This window comes from Misgurnus anguillicaudatus, chromosome 5, assembly GCF_027580225.2.
Source record: "Misgurnus anguillicaudatus chromosome 5, ASM2758022v2, whole genome shotgun sequence".
Classification (NCBI taxonomy): Eukaryota; Metazoa; Chordata; class Actinopteri; order Cypriniformes; family Cobitidae; genus Misgurnus; species Misgurnus anguillicaudatus.
In genome coordinates this window covers 26,165,827-26,184,519 of record NC_073341.2, presented here as the reverse complement: position 1 = coordinate 26,184,519, position 18,693 = coordinate 26,165,827, and the positions used below count along the sequence as shown (strand labels likewise).

The window sequence follows — 18,693 nt, the reverse complement described above, 5'->3', positions numbered from 1 at the left end:
GACTGAACAAAGACAGACATCAACATTTTGGATGGCATGGTGTTGAGTAAATTATCTGGATTTTTCTTTTAAGAATATTGAATATTCCTTTAATAGTATTAATATTTTATACATTTTTGGTTCCTCTTTTTAAAATTAAATTCATTTTTTGCAAAGGTGCACATTTTTTATTCTGAAACAACCTCATTGAAAGTTCACCAGAAATCAAGGTGCTACACAATGCCACAGAAGAAACATTTTTGGCTATGGTTCCATAAAGAACCTATTAAATTTTAAGAATATTTCTGTCATAGAAAATATTTCTGTAGTAGAAAAGGTTAAGTACATTTGAATGAATTGTTCTTTGGGGAAAAGTTGTTTATACATAACTGTGTATGGCTGTTTATAGAATCATTAACTCTTCTTTCAGTTGTTGTTTTTATTACCCATTCACAAAACCTACCAGAGCCCAATCCAGATCCTCCCCACTGGTAACTGGAATCACCTGGGCTTCTTCCCCAGATAACCAACTCTGTAAGATTTCAACCCACGTCACTTTCGCTAATCAGATAGTCTTATTGCTCATGGCAGGTTGTGGGGACCCAAATCCCTAAATGCTTCCAAGAGGAATATAGCAAGCTAATCATCGTATCCTTCTCTTCTGCAGAGCCAATCTCATTAAGGTTTCTGTGGTCCAGCCGTGCCTCTAACACACAGCTTTTCTGATGCTGACAAGATTACTTAGAGAAGCCACCATGGGGTGAAATAGGGTGTCTGAGGTGGGGTGAAAATAGAAGCTGTTTATTTCTGCCATACTGGTGACAACTGATGAAAGAGAAAGGGAGATATACAAAGGGATAATGTGGATGTGCAGTGGTAGAAGTTTAGTAGACCAGTCGACTTGGCAAAGATGAGGCAAGAGCCAGAGCATCTGGTTCTCTTATCGGCAGCTCTGCATACAAGAAATCAAATCTTGAGCAATGTTGTTATTTTTAGCTAATGGATGCAATAGCTTTCATTGAAGAACACAACATTTGCACATTATCAACAAATTTGTGCATCCCAGCTCAAATGTATGCAAACGTTAAAGAAAAATGGGGGCATACCAAATACAAATAGATTTCAATTTGACTTTTCCACACTAATTATGTTGAAAATATAATCCGTACGGAAAAGAAAAGTACATTTTAAAAATGCAAAACAGAAGCAGTACTCTAGTAACATTTGGATTAGCAAATTCAATGAAATTACAATCTTCCCCTTTTTAATAGATGAATGCTCAATCTCAGTATGCTAGTTATTTTAATACTGAATATATTAAAAGGATGAGTGCTGAATAGTAATGTTTGATCATGGCAGTGTTTCTTCATCTGAACCCTATGGTTATTAATGCACACACTAATTACTAAATGCATGCTTTAACAGAGACCTGAGCTGCATTTAGACCTGACATTGAATTTAAAACAACATGAGAGGTTTCCCCATGTGCATGGGGATGTTTGAATCATTAATGATTTATTTGTGCACTAATGAAAAGCTGTAGTGTTCATAACGCCTACCAACTACTAGTAGAGCAGGCTATATGTTATAACATAAATAGCTCATCAGGCAACATCAATTATATGAAGCGTAAAAAAATGCCACTCTGGCCTGTTAAAAGTAATTGCACATATAAACATACTAAAGAATGGCATTTATCCACATGGCTTTGTGTGCAAATATTGTTTTTAAATGTATTCCTTTTGGTATAGTATATGGGTCTTCAACAGGGGGTTAGCCGGGGACCCCTTGGGGGTCTGTGGTAGTATTACTGGGGGATCCTCCAAATATTAATTTAATTCAAAATATGTTTTTGGAAAAAGAAAATTGTGCATCAAACCGATTAAAAACTATTCAGTAAATTTAAAATGTTATGTAGTATGTTAACAATGTGACTATCTATACCAAAAATGATTATTTTAATATATTTGTAAAGAAAAGTGTGTACCTAAAAATTCAGTCCCTGCTCCTTCTCTCTATCTATTAAGGAGTCCTTGGCCAGAAAAAGGTTCAAGACCTCTGGTACATTGTAGATTGTTATTAATGTAAATATATAGTACTATATGTAGTATTTGTCATCCACAAGAGGGCACCGTCATCCAGAGGAAGGCATTTCAGTGGACCTCATCTGTTAAACAAAATAGCTTATTAGGAAGGTAATTCCCACAAGCATACAAACTTTTTGGATCATTATATTATTCTCTTCAAAATCTGCATTTTACAGTCTCATTCATACAGGGTCCCAAGATCCATGTCTGTTTTGACTGAAGTTATAGTATTAATGTTCTGTCTGCATTAGGGTTTAATCCCGAGAAACGGGATTCCCGGGAAATCTTATCAAGACTATTTCCCGATTCCCGGGAAAAGTTATGACGGGAAACGGGAAATTTATATATATATATATATATATATATATATATATATATATATATTTTATATAAACGTGCGCTAGATTAGATTTGCAGCTGGCTTTTTCAATGACCACTAAGCCAGCCTCAGAGGAAATGAAAGACGGTGACTTCATGAGCATTCTAAACAAAGAGTTTTCCCTTTTCGAAGCCACCAAAAGGAGACCACCCCACCTGCAACAGCTGTTTGATGCTCTTAGCACTATTCAGGCTACATCTGTGGAGTCGGAGAGAGCGTCCTCTATTTGCGGCCAATTTGTAACAAAAATACGAAACCGCCTGAGTCCATCGACGCTCTGTGCTTTTTAAAAGCACATTTCCAAAAAAATTAAATAAATGAAGGGCAAGGTGAGAAATAAAAACGGTTTGAAATGCAATGCTGATAATGTGAGTGACACTTTCGCTTGTAATTGCCCTATTGCGGCAGTGTTACTGTTTATGCGTTTGTTTTAGTTTTTAAATTATTATTTCAATTCTGTTTTACCTTAGGCATGGCTCTGTCTTTAATCTTTCCGTGCACATTTACACATTTCTGAGGGTCGTTTGCTTTGATTCAGTTAAAATTGTTTTATGTTTAAAAGAAAATACCTGCCCTAATAAAGAAATTGTTGCTTAACTTGTAAGTGACAGTTTTGCGCGAAATTGCCCTATTGCGGCAGTGTTACTGTTTGTGTTTATGCTTTTGTTTTAGTTTTTTAAATTATTATTTAAATTCAGTTTTAGTCTACATAGGACGGGCCCAGTCTTTAATTATTGCCATGCAGTGCGTGCACAGTTGCGCATTTCTGTGGGCCGTTTGCTTTTATTTAGTATAAATTTGTAGGATATGTTTAAAAGAAAAATATATGAAGAGTTTCGTTGCAAAACGAGATAACCACAGTTTTTTTAATTGTTCAGAAATCACGTTTTTTTGTTGTGCATTCCAATTAATTTCAATTCAACTGCAGTTGGTTTGTTTTGATTTAAACCTTCATAACTTAAAAAATACAGCTAAGTAGCACCATAAAACAAAATAATAACATGATAACATTATATTAAACATGTTTTGACAAAAATGTTAAAAATGGATTTATCTCGTTTTGCAACGAAACTCTTCATATCTGCCCTAAAGAAATTGTTGCTTAACTTGTGAGTGACAGTTTTGCGCGAAATTGCCCTATTGCGACAGTGTTACTGTTTGTGTTTATGCTTTTGTTTTAGTTTTTAAATTATCATTTCAATTCAGTTTTAGTCTACATAGGACTGGTCCTGTCTTTAATTATTGCCGTGCACAGTTTTTTCGCTACCCAGTCTCCTGAGGTTGCGTATAAATAGCACAAAGTGCAAAACTCATGCAACACACACGCCAAACTCCACCCCGGCGCGCACATGACACGCAAGTCCCTCCCATTCACCCAAACGGGGCATCTTTTTTGTCGTTTTATTTATTGGTTTCTCAATTTTTTTCTGTTTTTTAAACCATTTTCGCTTGGGTTTAGGGTTAGATTTCAGATTTGCTTAATAAGGTTATTTAATATACAGGTTTCTCTATGTTTTTGTCCATATTTAAGCCATGGTCGCTTGGAGTTGGGGTTTGGGTTAGGATGTCATTTTTAAATAACAAAAAGTTGTTCTAACCCTAAACCCAAGCGAAAATGGTAAAAATAGCAAAAAAATTGAGAAACCAATAAATAAAACGACAAAAAAGATGCCCCGTTTAAGTGAATGGGAAGGACTTGCGTATCATATGCACGCCAAAGTGGAATTTGGCGTATGTATTGCACGAGTTTTACACTTCTGTGGGTCGTTTGCTTTTATTTAGGGTTGTCAAAACGTGTAGCCTATATTTATTTAAAAGAGAAATATACCTGCCCTAATAAAGAAATTGTTGCTTAACTTCGAGTGATTATTCCTCAGTTATTCTAAATTATAGTTTTATCATTTTAAAGATTTTCAGAAGTCATGCACAGACAATCCACCTGGTATTTCGCTACGGCAGGCTGTCACGCACGCAGCTCACTTGATCCTCAGCAGAATTGATCATTGCAAAAAACGTTGTTGATATGGACATAAACTGTGTTTCTTGCCCTAATAATGATACAAATAATATAAAACATGTTGGGAACGCATATTTGAATGATATTGATACTTGTGCAAAAAAAACAGCTATTTCCCGGGATTCCCGGGAAATGGGTCGTCTTTTCCCGGGATTTGATTTGATCTAATTTTCGGGAAAAATATTAAACCCTAGTCTGCATCAGTCCCAGGGTCCATTTTTACTGTGTAGTTTAAATCTACCCAACTCTTTTGTCAGTGTTTCTGGTGGTTCAGTCAGCACAGAGGCATAAACAAACACTCTTTTGTTATGTAAAGACCTCTCTGTGTACATTGCTGATGGGGTTCAATTCATGCTGGCACCAGCATTTCAAAGGCATTCTCCATACAGATAGAAAATAGCATAGCATTACCTTGGTGCTGGGTTGTGTGCCATTCAGAATTGAATTAAGAATGTCTCTTAAATGTTTAAATCCTTCATGCGAACTGAGATGAACAGAACATTTTTAGAAAAATTCTAAAAATTGCTAAAAAAATTCAATAGAACATTGAAATGTCAATCAGGGATTATTAAAACATGCCTTTGTCTTGTACTCTAGCTTAATTATAAAGTGGCATTTGCAACACCTAATCGATTCCCAGGCAACACGGTAACACTTTGCAAACATTTTACTTATTAACTTTGCAACTACTTATCAATCTTTGCAGTATTAGTAGACTGTCTGCTAAATATCTATTAAAGGGGATATATCTTACAAATCCATGTTTAAGTGCTATAATTGGGTTCCACTCTCTCTATCAACCTAGAAAATGTAAAAAGAACAAACCAGTAACTAGTTTTAATAAACCATTCTCTGCAAGCATGTGAAAAAATAGGTAATTGAAATTTGGCTCCACATGTGATGTCAGAAGGGGATAATACCTCCCTTAATCTGCATTATCCAACAACCACGGCACTGCCATTTAGTGCAGAGGTCCACTCATTTACATTTAAAAGGACACACATTTTTGCTCACACCAACAAAGTGGCAATTTTAACATGCTATAATAAAATATCTGGTAACACTTTATTTTACGTTGTCTTTGTTACACATGTTACATGTAATTATTATAGTAATAACAGTTAATTGTGCATAATTACATGCAACTAATCCTAAACCAAACCCTATTCCTAACCCTACAGTAAGTACATGTTGTTGTTGATGATTATTACTTGGTACTTAAATATATAATTACAATGTAACAGTGACGCCTTAAAATAAAGTATTTTTTTCTAGAACTTCACATACGTACTCTTTTTAAGTTGAATTAACTCAAAATTTTAAGGTAACTAGGTAACTCACTTTTTTAAGTTGAACCAACAAATCTCTTTTTACAGTGTATAAATGCACTGTAGGTTGTTTTGGGTAAAAGTGTCTGCCAGATGAATACATTGATGTGCCTACATTTTAGACAGACTGATCTCATGGAAAGTCGTGTTATAGTCACAAACAATTTGATTAATTTATTCGTGTCCATGGCACGAAATTCTGCTTTTTTTGTGCCTTGAGCACAAATGTCTTTTACTGTACATGTCACTCGCACAAATTTCTATAAATAGTTTTTCGTGTTCGTGGCACGGCTTTCTTTTTCGTTTCATTTTATGTATGGTTTTCTTTGTATTTTCTTACCATTGTCACTTGGGGTTGGGGCTAGAATCAATTTCTGTTACATTTTTAGACATCCTAATCCAAGCCCCAACTCCAGGCGAGAGTAGTTTTAAAAGCGGAAAAAAACCATGTAGAAGCCAATACATAAAATTACATCCTAACCCAAACCCCAAGCGACAATGATTTAAAAATAGGGGAAAAATTTGAAAACAAGACATAAAATGACACGAAAAAAAAGTCGTGCCACCGACACGAAAAACTATTTATAGAAATTCTTGCTGAGTGACACGAAAAAGACATTCGTGCTCAAGGCACGAAAACAGCTAAATTTCGTGCTATGGACAAGAATAAATTAAAGGGGCCATGGCATGAAAATCTGACTTTTTCCATGTTTAAGTGCTATAATTGGGTCCCCAGTGCTTCTATCAACATAGAAAATGTGAAAAAGATCAACCCAGTAACTTAGTTTTGGTAAACCATTCTCTACAATCACATAAAAAAATAGGTTGTTAAAATGTGGTTCTCCTAATGATGTCATAAGGAGCTCTTATTATAATAATACCACCCCTTAATCTGCACTATCCAACCACAGCACTGCCATTTAGTGCAGAGAAAAGCACAATTGAGTTTTAATTGCAACAAACCACCATCAATGTGATCAGTGTTTGAATTTCATCAGCTCATTTGTTTGAATTTCATCAGCTCATTTGCATGTTAAAGGACACACCCAAAACGGCACATTTTTGCACACACCTACAACGTGGCAATTTTAACACGCTATAATAAATTATTTAAATGGTATTTTGAGCTAAAACTTCACATATGTGCTCTGAGGACAGTAAAGATTGATTTGACATCTTAAAAAAGTCTTGTGCCATGGCCCCTTTAATCACATTTTCGTGACTATAACACGACTTGCCGTGAGATCATGTTGATTTCTAGACTCTGCCTGTATAAGCTCATCTCTGAACCTAAATCTTGTAGTATAAGTGCAGCTGTTGTGTATCCAACAGGCGACACAGAGTAAGCAACGTCCTCTCCTTCTACCCCACAGCGACTGTTCAGTGCATCTATTCTGGCGTTTATCCCTGAACTGGTGTTCCATGTCATTCTGTGTATTATCTTACAGGGCTGTGAGAAAGTGACTTGAGTAGCATTACTTTTCAACCATCACAGTACCGCACAAACACACTATTCACATCCTCTTTCACCTGGTTCTGTGGTTACCATGGAAACCGTGTGGAGTGACAGCATGCAGGCAGCGTGTGGTAGCGTGTGAGTGGGCACTGGGAGGTGTGGGGAGGAGTCAGTTTCCCACTGCAGCATCCAAAGAGATGGGATTCTCTCACTCTCTCTCACACACATATTGGAGCATCCTCATTACTGCATTCAAAGCCCTTTTGGACTGAACGTGACCCCTCCTTTTCTTTCCCTCAACCAGCTAGTTGAACCTCAAGCCAAAATGTCTTCAAAGCTGCCTTCAGGCAAACCCACATCTCCTTTCAGGAAGAGAGGGAGCTTGCAGTATACAACCAGTGGAGGTAAGTGTGTTTGTTAAAAACATGATTTTATTAAAGTGTATGTTTGTTAGGTGTGCGGTAGAAAATGGATCTAAATGATGACTGGGTGTAAGTATACTGTAGATGATATTGTAATCAAACAGGTGTCAAATAATGCTTACAATAATACATTTTCATCCTATTTATAAGATACCAATATTTTACCTAACCGGGAATCTACAGTAGTTCCTGTAATTGTTCCATCTTGGAAACTTTCATACCTGTTGATTTACCTGTTGACTACTGCAACGTAAAAAGGACCTCATAAATATTAATATATTGTAAATCACCATAAACTATTAAACTACAATATTCACATTTATGTAAATGAATGATATTGAAAATATGTTTGATGTTTCTTTTGTTAGCAGAGAGAGGATGTTATGCATTACAAATCATTTCTGACCATAATTACATTGACAGTACTAAGCTGATTGTGTTGCCTCAGGATGAATACATTCATCCTTATATTCTGTCTGATTTAATTGCAGTAAAGCCAGAGAAGGAAATCAAACATACTGCGGTTACAGCAATGAGATGTCTAGACCACATCCACAAAATACATAAAACATAATGGCCTGTGGTCTGGCCTGCATTGCGTAAGGCTTACATAAGATCCCAAACCCACTTCACACCTCACTCACAAAACTCTGATTCAGTTTGGCACCAAAAACACAAACATGTTTAGTTAGACATTGAATGCTTTTATTATTCAATATCTATTCTCACCAGACTGCTGCTTCTGACATGGCTAAACAATGAAAATGCATTCCTCTCTAGTTAAGTGCACAAATTAACACAGATGAATACTGTGAGAATGATTTTAGTTGGTGTGCTAGCATCATATTATGTGCACCCTGAAGTGTGAATTATCTACATGTGGTGTCTTCACTAAAGAGATGGTGTCATTTTCTGAGTTAAGAGATTTGTTGGCATGATGCTGATAACATGATGTATTACTAATGAACCATTTGTGTTCATGACTTTTCCTGGATTACATTTAAAATTTACATTTAAGCTTTTTATTTGCTTTTATGTAGTTCGAGCACAATCATGTAGATTTATTTTAGGGAGGCTGACAAAAATCATTCACATTCATTCTAATTTGGTAATGACACATTCAAACCAGTTTATGAACCAGATTTAATTGAAAAGATAAATAATACATCAGGTTTTTCTCTGCCCAATAAAAATATTTAGCCTTTAAAAATTAATAGAAATATAAAACATTAAAGAGCACCTATTTTCCGATTCACGTCTTTACATTTCCTTTGGTGTGTAAGCAGGGCTCGAAATTGCGACCATTTTGGTCGCATATGCGACCGAAATTTAATCTCTGCGACCTTAAAATATATTTGGGAGCATTTGTGCGACTGCCCACTTTGTTGTGACGCGAGTTGATTGTGATCCTGCGTGCTGGCGCTGTCCCAGGTTCAGTGTTCTCTCCAACGACACATAACCAATCAAATTTCACCATTAAGTTCTTGCGTTTAATGAAGACCGCAGATTGGCTAATATGAGCGTCAGTCATTCCTTGTTGCCGTGAAGCGCGGAAATGTGAAAAGACGAACGCGTCGCGAGCATGACGAGAGCGAGCCGATTACAGCCAGGTTACTGTATTTTTTGACGACGATCCGGATTCAAATGTAACTCCACCACCGTAAAATACGAGTTGACGTTAAACCTTTCAGAGAGAGTGGCTTAAAGATTTCGAGTGTCTCCGCTATGAAAATGTAACTTACAGTGTTTACTGTAAATCCTGTAAAACGGCGTTAATGGCGGAATCAAAACATTTTAAGCGCCAGACGTACCTTGCTTAAACATGGCGAAAGTGCCAAAAACACAAGACGTGTCATGACAAATGTGTTTATTATTGATGGAGAGACACCGACCTGTCTGTGTGTTTGATGGTGTATGTGCGCATGCGCTGGTGAATGGACATTCGACAAACATCCTTGTGGTCCATGTTGCTGTGGAATACGACAATGCTGATGGTATGTTTTTGTTGTTTTTTTAAAAACATTGCCTATTTAGTAGTAAAAGCATCCTGGGAATGCAGTTATCAATACCAATATATATTAGCCTTCTATATTAGAGTCACTTTTGTAATGTCACAATTAATCAGTGTTTTACATGTTTGCTAGATTTTCTATGTAATCTTAATCATGTTACCTGTAATTGTTAAATTATAATTGCTGCTTTACTATTTCAACAGCATTTGGGTATTAATTTAGGAATTTATGCAGCAAAAAATAAAATAAAATAAAATAGAAGACCAACTTTTAAATGCTGGCCATAGGACGTGTAAAGCCCGGTGGTGGTGTTTTATTTTTAATAAAATAAATCTATTAACATTTACATTGTAGTTGTGGTGCTTTTTAATTTTTGGATGGATGCGCCTAAATTTTTGCTGGTGCTCCTAACTCTTTAAAGTTGGGAGCACCAGTGCTACCAAATAAAAAAGTTAATTTTGAGCCCTGGTAAGTGTGTATTAGTACATGTTAACGATATGCAAAAGCTACATACCCCAAAGTTAACAATGATGCAAGTTGTCATCTCCAACGTGTAGGCAACAGCTTACTTCCTGCGATTGGTGATGTAGACAAGACCGACATGATCATACCGTAAAACTTCAAATAATAGCCCGGGCTTTTATTTTCCCAAACCTATCATCTCACCAGGCGTCTAAAAGAGACAGGTGTCTATAAGAGACAGGCTTTTAATTTAATTGTTCCAGCACCGGTAAGCAAAAAAAAAAAAAAAACTTTAGCGTGTTCAATCTGCACCATAGAACTGTTTTAAACAGACTATCTGACGGGTTTTAGAAGATTAAATACAACCCGAAACTAAAAAACAGACCAGGCCTTTATTTGAGACAGGCGTTTATTTACCCAAACCTGTCGTCACACCAGACGTCTAAAAGAGACGGGCGTCTATTTGGGACTCAGCTATTATTTGAAGTTTTACGGTAATTCCTCCCGCTTCGGACTCACAGCCTGTAAGTTAACTCCTGCATTGTGACTGAATCTTTTAAACATGGTACTGAGCATCACATTTCCGGCAGACGTCAGAGGTATTCATGCCAATCACAACATACAGATTACCTGGCCAATCAGGGACACAATAATGTGTTTTTTAACCATAAACCACGCAAACACATTGAATTATACCAAATATACCAAATAACCTTGTTTTTTAGCAATGAAATAGGTGCTCTTTAATTCTTGTAAATTGCTAAATCATATAAATAATACATTGCAACAGAGTAGATGCTGCTGTAAATTTAGTAGTATTATACTGAAAGAAAACTATACACTGTAAAAAAAATTGCCAGTAACTTACTGTAAAAGATAAAGACTGAAAATGTTTCATGTTCATTTAACTATGAACAAACTGATGCCAGTAAATAACATAAATGTAAAATCTACAGTGAGTTACTGGAAACCAGCTGCCAGTAATAATTTAAAAAAATTTTTTTACAGTGGCACAATTACTGTAAATTGAAATACAATAACTTGCAGGAAACCTTGCTGCCAGAAACTTTTGTAAATATACAAACTCTCTCTCTCTCTCTCTCTCTCTCTCTCTCTCTCTCTCTCTCTCTCTCTCTCTCTCTCTCTCTCTCTCTCTCTCTCTCTGTGTAAATAACTTTGATTCTTTTAACTTTTTCCCCGCCATTAATGAGTTTTTTCATTAAGAGGAAACGCTTCCCTGCAGTGACGAGTTTATACGGCAATTCATATTTCTGTTGTTATCCACTAGGTGGCACTACTCAACTTAAAAAAAAAATCATCCATGAAACAGTAAAAACTCTGTGTATGTTTGATCATCATTCTGAATCTGAATAAAATAGAATTATCTATAAAACTGTTTTTTTTTGTTTGTTTAAAAGAAGAGGGTCTGTTCTTTTATTTCATATATTGTATGTTAATGTATTTAAAGAAGAACATTTTCTGCAAGGCATTAAACTTTTGTGAAAATCATAAAAATGCGCTAACTGGCAACTTAAAAAAAAATGCTTGTGGCAAAAGAGTTAAATTACATTTTTTTCAATATTCAATATTTTCTATAAAAAAAATCCTCTTGCAATTCAACAGCCATTAAATTTCTCTTTACTTACGGTCTCTGTGCTGAAGTGACTCATTCTTGACATGTTAATGGCCCTGGATGTGCAAATAAAGGCATAATTCAAGAACAAAGGCCTTGAAGAAAATATAGGGTGTACAAAATGGTCCATCTTATGTGAATGTTCAAAGGAGCCCAATGTAAAAATGTTATCTTTGAAATAACAACTTACCTTCTTGTTTATACAGGATGATGTTGTAATATTTTGCAGTTCTGTGTCAGTTTTCTCAAAATGTAGGATTGTGAAATAATGAAGCGTGTGCTCTTGCTAATTTTTTTAATGAGATGTATAATTGCCACCTGATAAGAGTGTCTTTGGCATGAATCACTTATGTAACAGTTCCTGTTATGTGTCACATGGGACCCTGCCTGTGTTACATTCCAGATTGGTCACAGAAACATTTCACAACCTTTATGAAATCTGTCTGGTGTTTTTGCTAACTGTGTGTTTACTTAAAGTGTGAACAAGGTAATTTGATTGGCTGTCTATAACTCATAAAGTCAGTGCTCATTCAATCAAGAGTGCATTCTATACATTATTCTGCTAAAAGCTGTGGTCTTTTTTTGTAGCATTAAGAACTGGTCTTCTTCAGCCTTCTTTCACACCTAGAATTACTGACCTTTGAACTTTCCCTTGGTGGCACCTCCCTTGTTTTTTACTGTAGTGTTGGAGAGGAAAGATTTCTGACTGCCTCTCTCTAGACTGCTGCTTTGTTACTGTTTAGAGCTGTCTTCTCTAAATCCACCCAGTTTTTACCAGCCCCAGGGACTTCACCCAGGAGGTAGGAAGTTGATGTGTTTTTATGACCCTAATGCTTTTACAACTGGATGAATCGATTTGTTTAGAGTCACGGTATGGTTACTTAAGCTGTTATGATTCAAGCCCAGTAATGAATGAAAGAGTTGTGGGAAGTTTTCAGAAACCACACATCAACTACACTCTTAAAAATAAAAGTTATTTCTGTGAATGTCCACAAAACCTTTATATGGCACAAAAGGCCCTTTGTTGTGAGAAAAGTTCAACCAACCAATAAAAAGGTAAGAAATAAGTGCTTTTTTAAGGGGAACCCAAATGGTTCTTCTTTGGCATTGCTATGACATACCCAATTCAGTACCTTTATTTTTAAGAGTGTAATAAGTATTTGTTTTGGGGTGACAGATATTTGGGGCAATTGTTATTTTGTGCTGGAAATTTTTTGTTTTCTATCTGTTTTCTATGTTTGGACATTTAGAAAGTGTATATGTGATGTGCAAGTCTACAACAGTGTTAGCGTTGTCATTTAAAGGTGCAGTGTGTACATTTTAGTGGCATCTAGTGGTGAGGTTGCGAATTGCACCCAACGGCTCAGTCCACTGCTCACTTTTTTGCTTTTGAAACACATAGAGAGGCTACGGCAGCCACCACCGGACAAACATGTCATCGTTGGAGACAACTTAGTAAAAAACTTTGTCCGTTAAGGGCTTCTGTAGAAACATGGCTGCACAAAATTGCGGCTTCCATGTAAGGGTATGAAGAACTATATATTGTACTGTTCTGTATATTTTTTGTTTAAGCATAAAAAAAATTAAAAAAAAAAGGGTATGAAGATAAAACAACTCATTCTAAGGCAATAAACACATAACGGTTCATTATGAAATGTCTTTATACACCCCTGATAATTTAGTTTTGTATATTATTTTGCATTTCTGTCAAGAAACCCTTCTAAAAATTACACACTGCACCTTTAAATTGTAAAGCTCAAAGATACAGAAAAAACTGAAACAGCATCTTGTCAGTTAATGCTTGTGTTTGTTCTGCTATGTAAGCAATGTCATAAATTATTTTTAAAGCAGTTGTAATTCTGTGTACACTACCAACGCAATGTCATGGTTTGTTTGTAATTTATGAAATGGTTAATTTGCATTAATTCGTACGTCCACATTTGTACATTTTTGTACGATTTGCTTTCGCCTTTGCTATGTTTATTTATTATTGTTTTTATGATAAACTTACGAAACGTTTTTGTACTATTTCCTTTGTATGAATAAATACAAATTAGCTAACTCCTAAAATATGTGTAAAATCTTGTAAGATCAGGCTGACACTACCGGTCGAAAGTTTAGGATCACTTGACTAAAATGTTTTGCATGATCTTTGACCTATTGATATGAAGACATAGGCCTGTCTGAATGTTATGTGGAAAAAATACAGTACTGTGCAAAAGTGTAGGCCACCATCACCAGCTTTGTTGTTTTTAGTCGTGTTTAATGTCCAATATTTATTTTTCACTCTTTTTATTAAGATACAAACAGAAAATACAGGAAATATGTACACAAAACAACAAAACAATTTTTAGAACTAAATGTCTTCTTCAAGCATCAGTCAGTATTTAGTGTGACCTCTCTTGGCACAAAATACATCTTTAGCTTTTTTGAGGAGACTAAAGTCCTGAAGTCATTCGATTAGAATTAGAAATTAGGATTTAATTTCATTTAATTTCATTTAGAGATCATGCAGCTACCTGCTATTGCTCAAGTAGAAGGGGAGTTTACCCTTAATACTTGACACATCAGGTTATACTTTTATACAGTTTTTAATACTACATACACATTTCCTGTATTTTCTGTTTGTATTCTAAGAGACTGAGAAATAATTATGTATGAACACTATGCAATTGCAAAAACAACAAATCTAATGATAGCATGGTTGCCTTTTGCACAGTACTGTATATAATTGTGCAAACATATTTCATCATATTCATCATATTATAATAAAAATAAGAAATGTATTAAAAAGTATGAAGGGTTTCGTTGCAAAATTTTAAATTTTTCAGAAATCTTGTGTTTTTGGTTGTGCATTCCAATTAATTTCAATGCAACTGCAGTTGGTTTGTTTTGATTTAAACCTTCAACTTAAAAAATACAGCTAAATAGCACCATAAAACAAAATAATAACATGATAACATAATAATAAACATGTTTTGGAAAAAATATTAAAAAACGGATTTATCTCGTTTTGCAACTAAACTCTTCATACAATGAAAAAAATGATTCATTGAATTTAATAAAAAAAATTTAAGGTGAGTGGTTGCAATCAATTTATTTAAGCTACATTTAAACAAAAAATATTAGTAATGTAAAGTAAAATATAAAACTTTTGTTTAAATGTAGCTTAAATAAATTGATTGCAACCACTTACCTTAAAAAATTAATTAAATTCAATGAATCATTTTTTCAGTGTATATATTTTTTAAATAGATTATGTTTGCCCAAATAATGAGGTTTAACAGTCAATTATTATTATTTTATAAAAAAAAACATACTTGAACACAAGTGTAAATGCATACTGAAAACAACAGCACAATGAATTCAAAGTAAAAACTGAACAGTGCTTTGCTAGTGTCCACTAGATGGCAAGGAAGTTTTCATGCTAAAAATACTTCAACTATAATAGATGACCACTAATGATACTGAAATGATGGGAGTGTTTCAATCGTAGGAGGCGCACAAAGACCTCATCAGCACAATCTCTTTATCTTTCTATCTCTCTCTCTGATGTATTCATCAAAGCCTTATTCCTCTGAAGAGGAGCAGGATTCAATGTTTTTTTTTATTAAACAGCATCAGATCATCAAAACCCCTCTAGCATGAATACAATAATTTATACTTCATAAAGTGTTTAAGGTTGCGCATTTGTTATGTGGCCCTATGGGATTGTGAAAAGCTCAAAATTCTATTGATGTAAATCTTAGACCTACAGTGTAATGTCAAATTCCAAAATGATGGTCTCATAGGTAATTATAAACCCATGAACAAAATATAGACCGGTCATCTCTCTTGTCCAAACGCTAAGCTGAACAAACATAGTTTCTTATAGTCGGCTTATGTTTACAAAAATGCACTGATGACCTGTGCCTTTTCTTCTCTGAGGGAGCTACTTTCCCTCTTTGGTTCTCAAAACACATCCTCCGGCATTTTTGCATGCACTGCAGCCGTCCTAATACATCACAAACGGGTAGAAAAAGGGTCTCTCTGTCAAAGGCTCTCTGTATCACAGATGCAGTGATGCTCTTCGGTTCCCCCTGCCCCTGAATTCAAGGTGGTACGGTCCAGCTTTGTGTCATGGATATTTAAATGAGAGGGGGATGACAGTGGCTAGTCCAGACAGCTGGCAGGAACCAGGAAGAGGAGGGAGGAGAGAGTAGATGCTTCGGCTCCATCAGCTGTGTTTACTGTATGTATGTGGGACTTATTCAAATAGAGGAAACGTGTGTATGTGTAAGAGTGAATGGAATATGTGTTTTGCTGGAGTTGCGTCTTTTTAAGGTGTTAAACTCTCTCTTTCTTTATCTCTGTCTGTCTCTCTTTTTGTCTTTATTCATAGTTTTCTCTAATATCTCTCTGACCTGTTTTAGGAAAAATACCATTTAGCCGGCACATATCCTTTTTCTCATTTCCAGGATTATTTTTATTTTATCCTTCTCTCTCGCTCGCTCTCTTCATCTCTAACCCCTCAGCTGCGTTTATGTCAGCTTATATTTTTCTCTTGGGAACTATGCACTTGCTTGTGTTTTTTAATTAGGGTGTTTATGCTTTGTTTTGGTCAGCATTGTGTAGCACTGTTTTTCATATATGTTCTAATATGTATGGACAATTGAAAAGATAAAACAAAAGGTGGCCGTTTAAATTGGGACTGTGTATGAAATTAAGCATCTATGTTCAAAGACAGCCCTGTTGAAAAAACCAGCACGTGTGTTCACCGATACATGCTGTGTTTTGGATGTAAGTCCGAGGCGTGAAATGATGTTGTCCCAACTGGGCTTGTATCGTGTCGGTGTAATGTAACTCTCCATGCTAAAAACATCAGAAACGTTGATATCTCACTGGTGAATAGCATACACTGTCAGAAAAATTGTCAAAAAATGTTCACTGGGGCATCCCATCTAGGGACCATTTTTTAAGACCCTAGATATTAAGGGGTCCTAAAAAGAATCTTTTGAAAATGTCCTAATAAATATGTACATTTGAGGTACTTATCTGCACTCTTTAGGTACAAAGATGTACTTTTTGTATGGGTACAGCCCCAGTTACACCTAGGGACCATGTTATGAAAATGTATTCTGACTGGGTATACTGTTAACAGCATGCTGGTTGACCAGTTCAAGATGATGTAAACTGGTGTTTTAAGCAAAGAGCAACATTAACCAGCTTCATGTTTAGAGGCAGGCCTTATAATAAGCACAAAGGTTCTTTTTAGTTTATGGGAAACCTAAACATAAAAAGGGTAAACATGCATTTTACACTGTACAACACTGATCAGTCCTGTGCTCTACTCTTTATGAAGTCTTTCCCTTAACAGTTGGAGCTTTGAAAGCTGTAGGTCTCATGAGTTGACGGTCATCTAAAATGTAATTTATATTCGTGCGTCAGTTCTACGGCGTAGGCTATGCATAGACTAGCTTGACGAGCACCTCACCAAAATTTTAACAAAGCATCCGTCCTACGCAGACCGCAAGCGCTGTGATTGGTCCACTAGAACCCCTCCCGTCAGATAAAAAAAATCTGCATTGCATTTCTTCAAAGGCATTTCCGATTGCAATGGTAAGAAGAACAAAGATGGCCAAGTTGAGGAGTGATTAACCTACCGCAACAAAAGTCGCTGTCTATTTACCTCCATCACTGCTAGTTTTCTCAAATCGTACACAACAAGCTTCTTCTTCTTCTTCGATAGATATGTATAATAAAGGCTAGATGTCTCGCCCGCACTGCTGGCCAATAGATGTCGACGTCTCAACTGGCGGCCATCTTGTCTCAGTCAGCTCCTTAGCATTGCTCAATTTTCTACCGATTTTCAAATGGTTTGGTTTGTTATAAACATTTGTTATAAATGTACCTACTTGGAAAATCCAGAAGTATTGCCACGTTAATAACGTTTGTAAGAAACCAAACCATTTGAAAATCGGTAGAAAATTGAGCAAGTTATGGTTATTTAAAAGTCCATGCACCATTAAAACACAATGCTACGAGTGAGTGAGCTGATTAAGACAAGATGGCCGCCGGTGATGACGTTAGAGACTCCGCCGTAAGACATCTAGCCTTTATTATACATATTTATAGAGGGTATGCATTGACGTCACTTTTCCACGTGACCCACTGAACTCGACCTGTTGAGTGGCAAATTATTCAACAAAATGGCTGGTTTTCATAGCGGCTGCTGTGAAAAACGCCAGTAAAGCGGACTATTATTAGCTTAAATTGAATTTAGTTGGACTTGATAGCAGAGGTGGACAAAACCTATTAAAATTAGTTAGATTTTCCAAACATCTGTGCTTTATAGGGTGCTTGGTACAGATGTTACTTCACTACATTCTAAAGCATAGAATCATACTGTATGCATATTAAAATGTATTTAATACCTAATTACATTAAAATTGTGTACTTTTACTTGAGGAAAAGTACGTTATTGTACTTAAATATTAAATGTAAAACAAAAACGTATTATTTATGAAATGCAATAGAGTAAAAATTATGATAATATGCTTTGGAATGTATGTTTTACAAAGAAAAACATGGATAAAATACAAATACTTGAAAAAAATATGTTTAAGTAGAAAGTTAAACCTCTGCTTGATAGCAACTTGTCAACCCATGTGGTCTGTGGACGTTGGGATAAATGATCAATTTACTTCTACTTTCGGTGTTTTTTGGCAGTCTGTAAAAAGATATCTCAGAATTCTTGTTAATCTGTTAGTACAGCCTATTGCACAACAGATTTTTCCCATTTCGACGCGTTTTCGCTGATGTCACGCTGTACTCAAATGCTGCCACTCTGTCTTTTGCCACTCAGTGGGCGTAACCACAGTCCCTCTCGCCGACGGTGACGTCATGTGCATACCCTCTATGGGTTTACTAGCCACGATG

The 18,693-nt window shown here is 35.7% G+C and overlaps 1 protein-coding gene across 5 annotated transcripts in view; it reads left to right on the top strand.

Annotated features, from left to right (window-relative positions):
* ampd2b (adenosine monophosphate deaminase 2b) overlaps positions 1-18,693 on the top strand; it is a 44,321-nt gene that overhangs the window by 4,955 nt on the left and 20,673 nt on the right. For 2 of the 5 annotated variants that reach the window (XM_055168026.2, XM_055168025.2), the window contains exon 2: positions 7,551-7,650. The exons of 1 other annotated variant lie outside the window; for it this stretch is intronic. In XM_055168026.2, coding sequence (XP_055024001.1) covers positions 7,551-7,650 — 100 coding nt within the window. Of the gene's footprint in view, positions 1-7,550; positions 7,651-15,909; positions 16,011-18,693 lie in introns of those variants that run through there. 2 more of the 5 variants (XM_055168028.2, XM_055168029.2) reach the window with 2 other exon arrangements.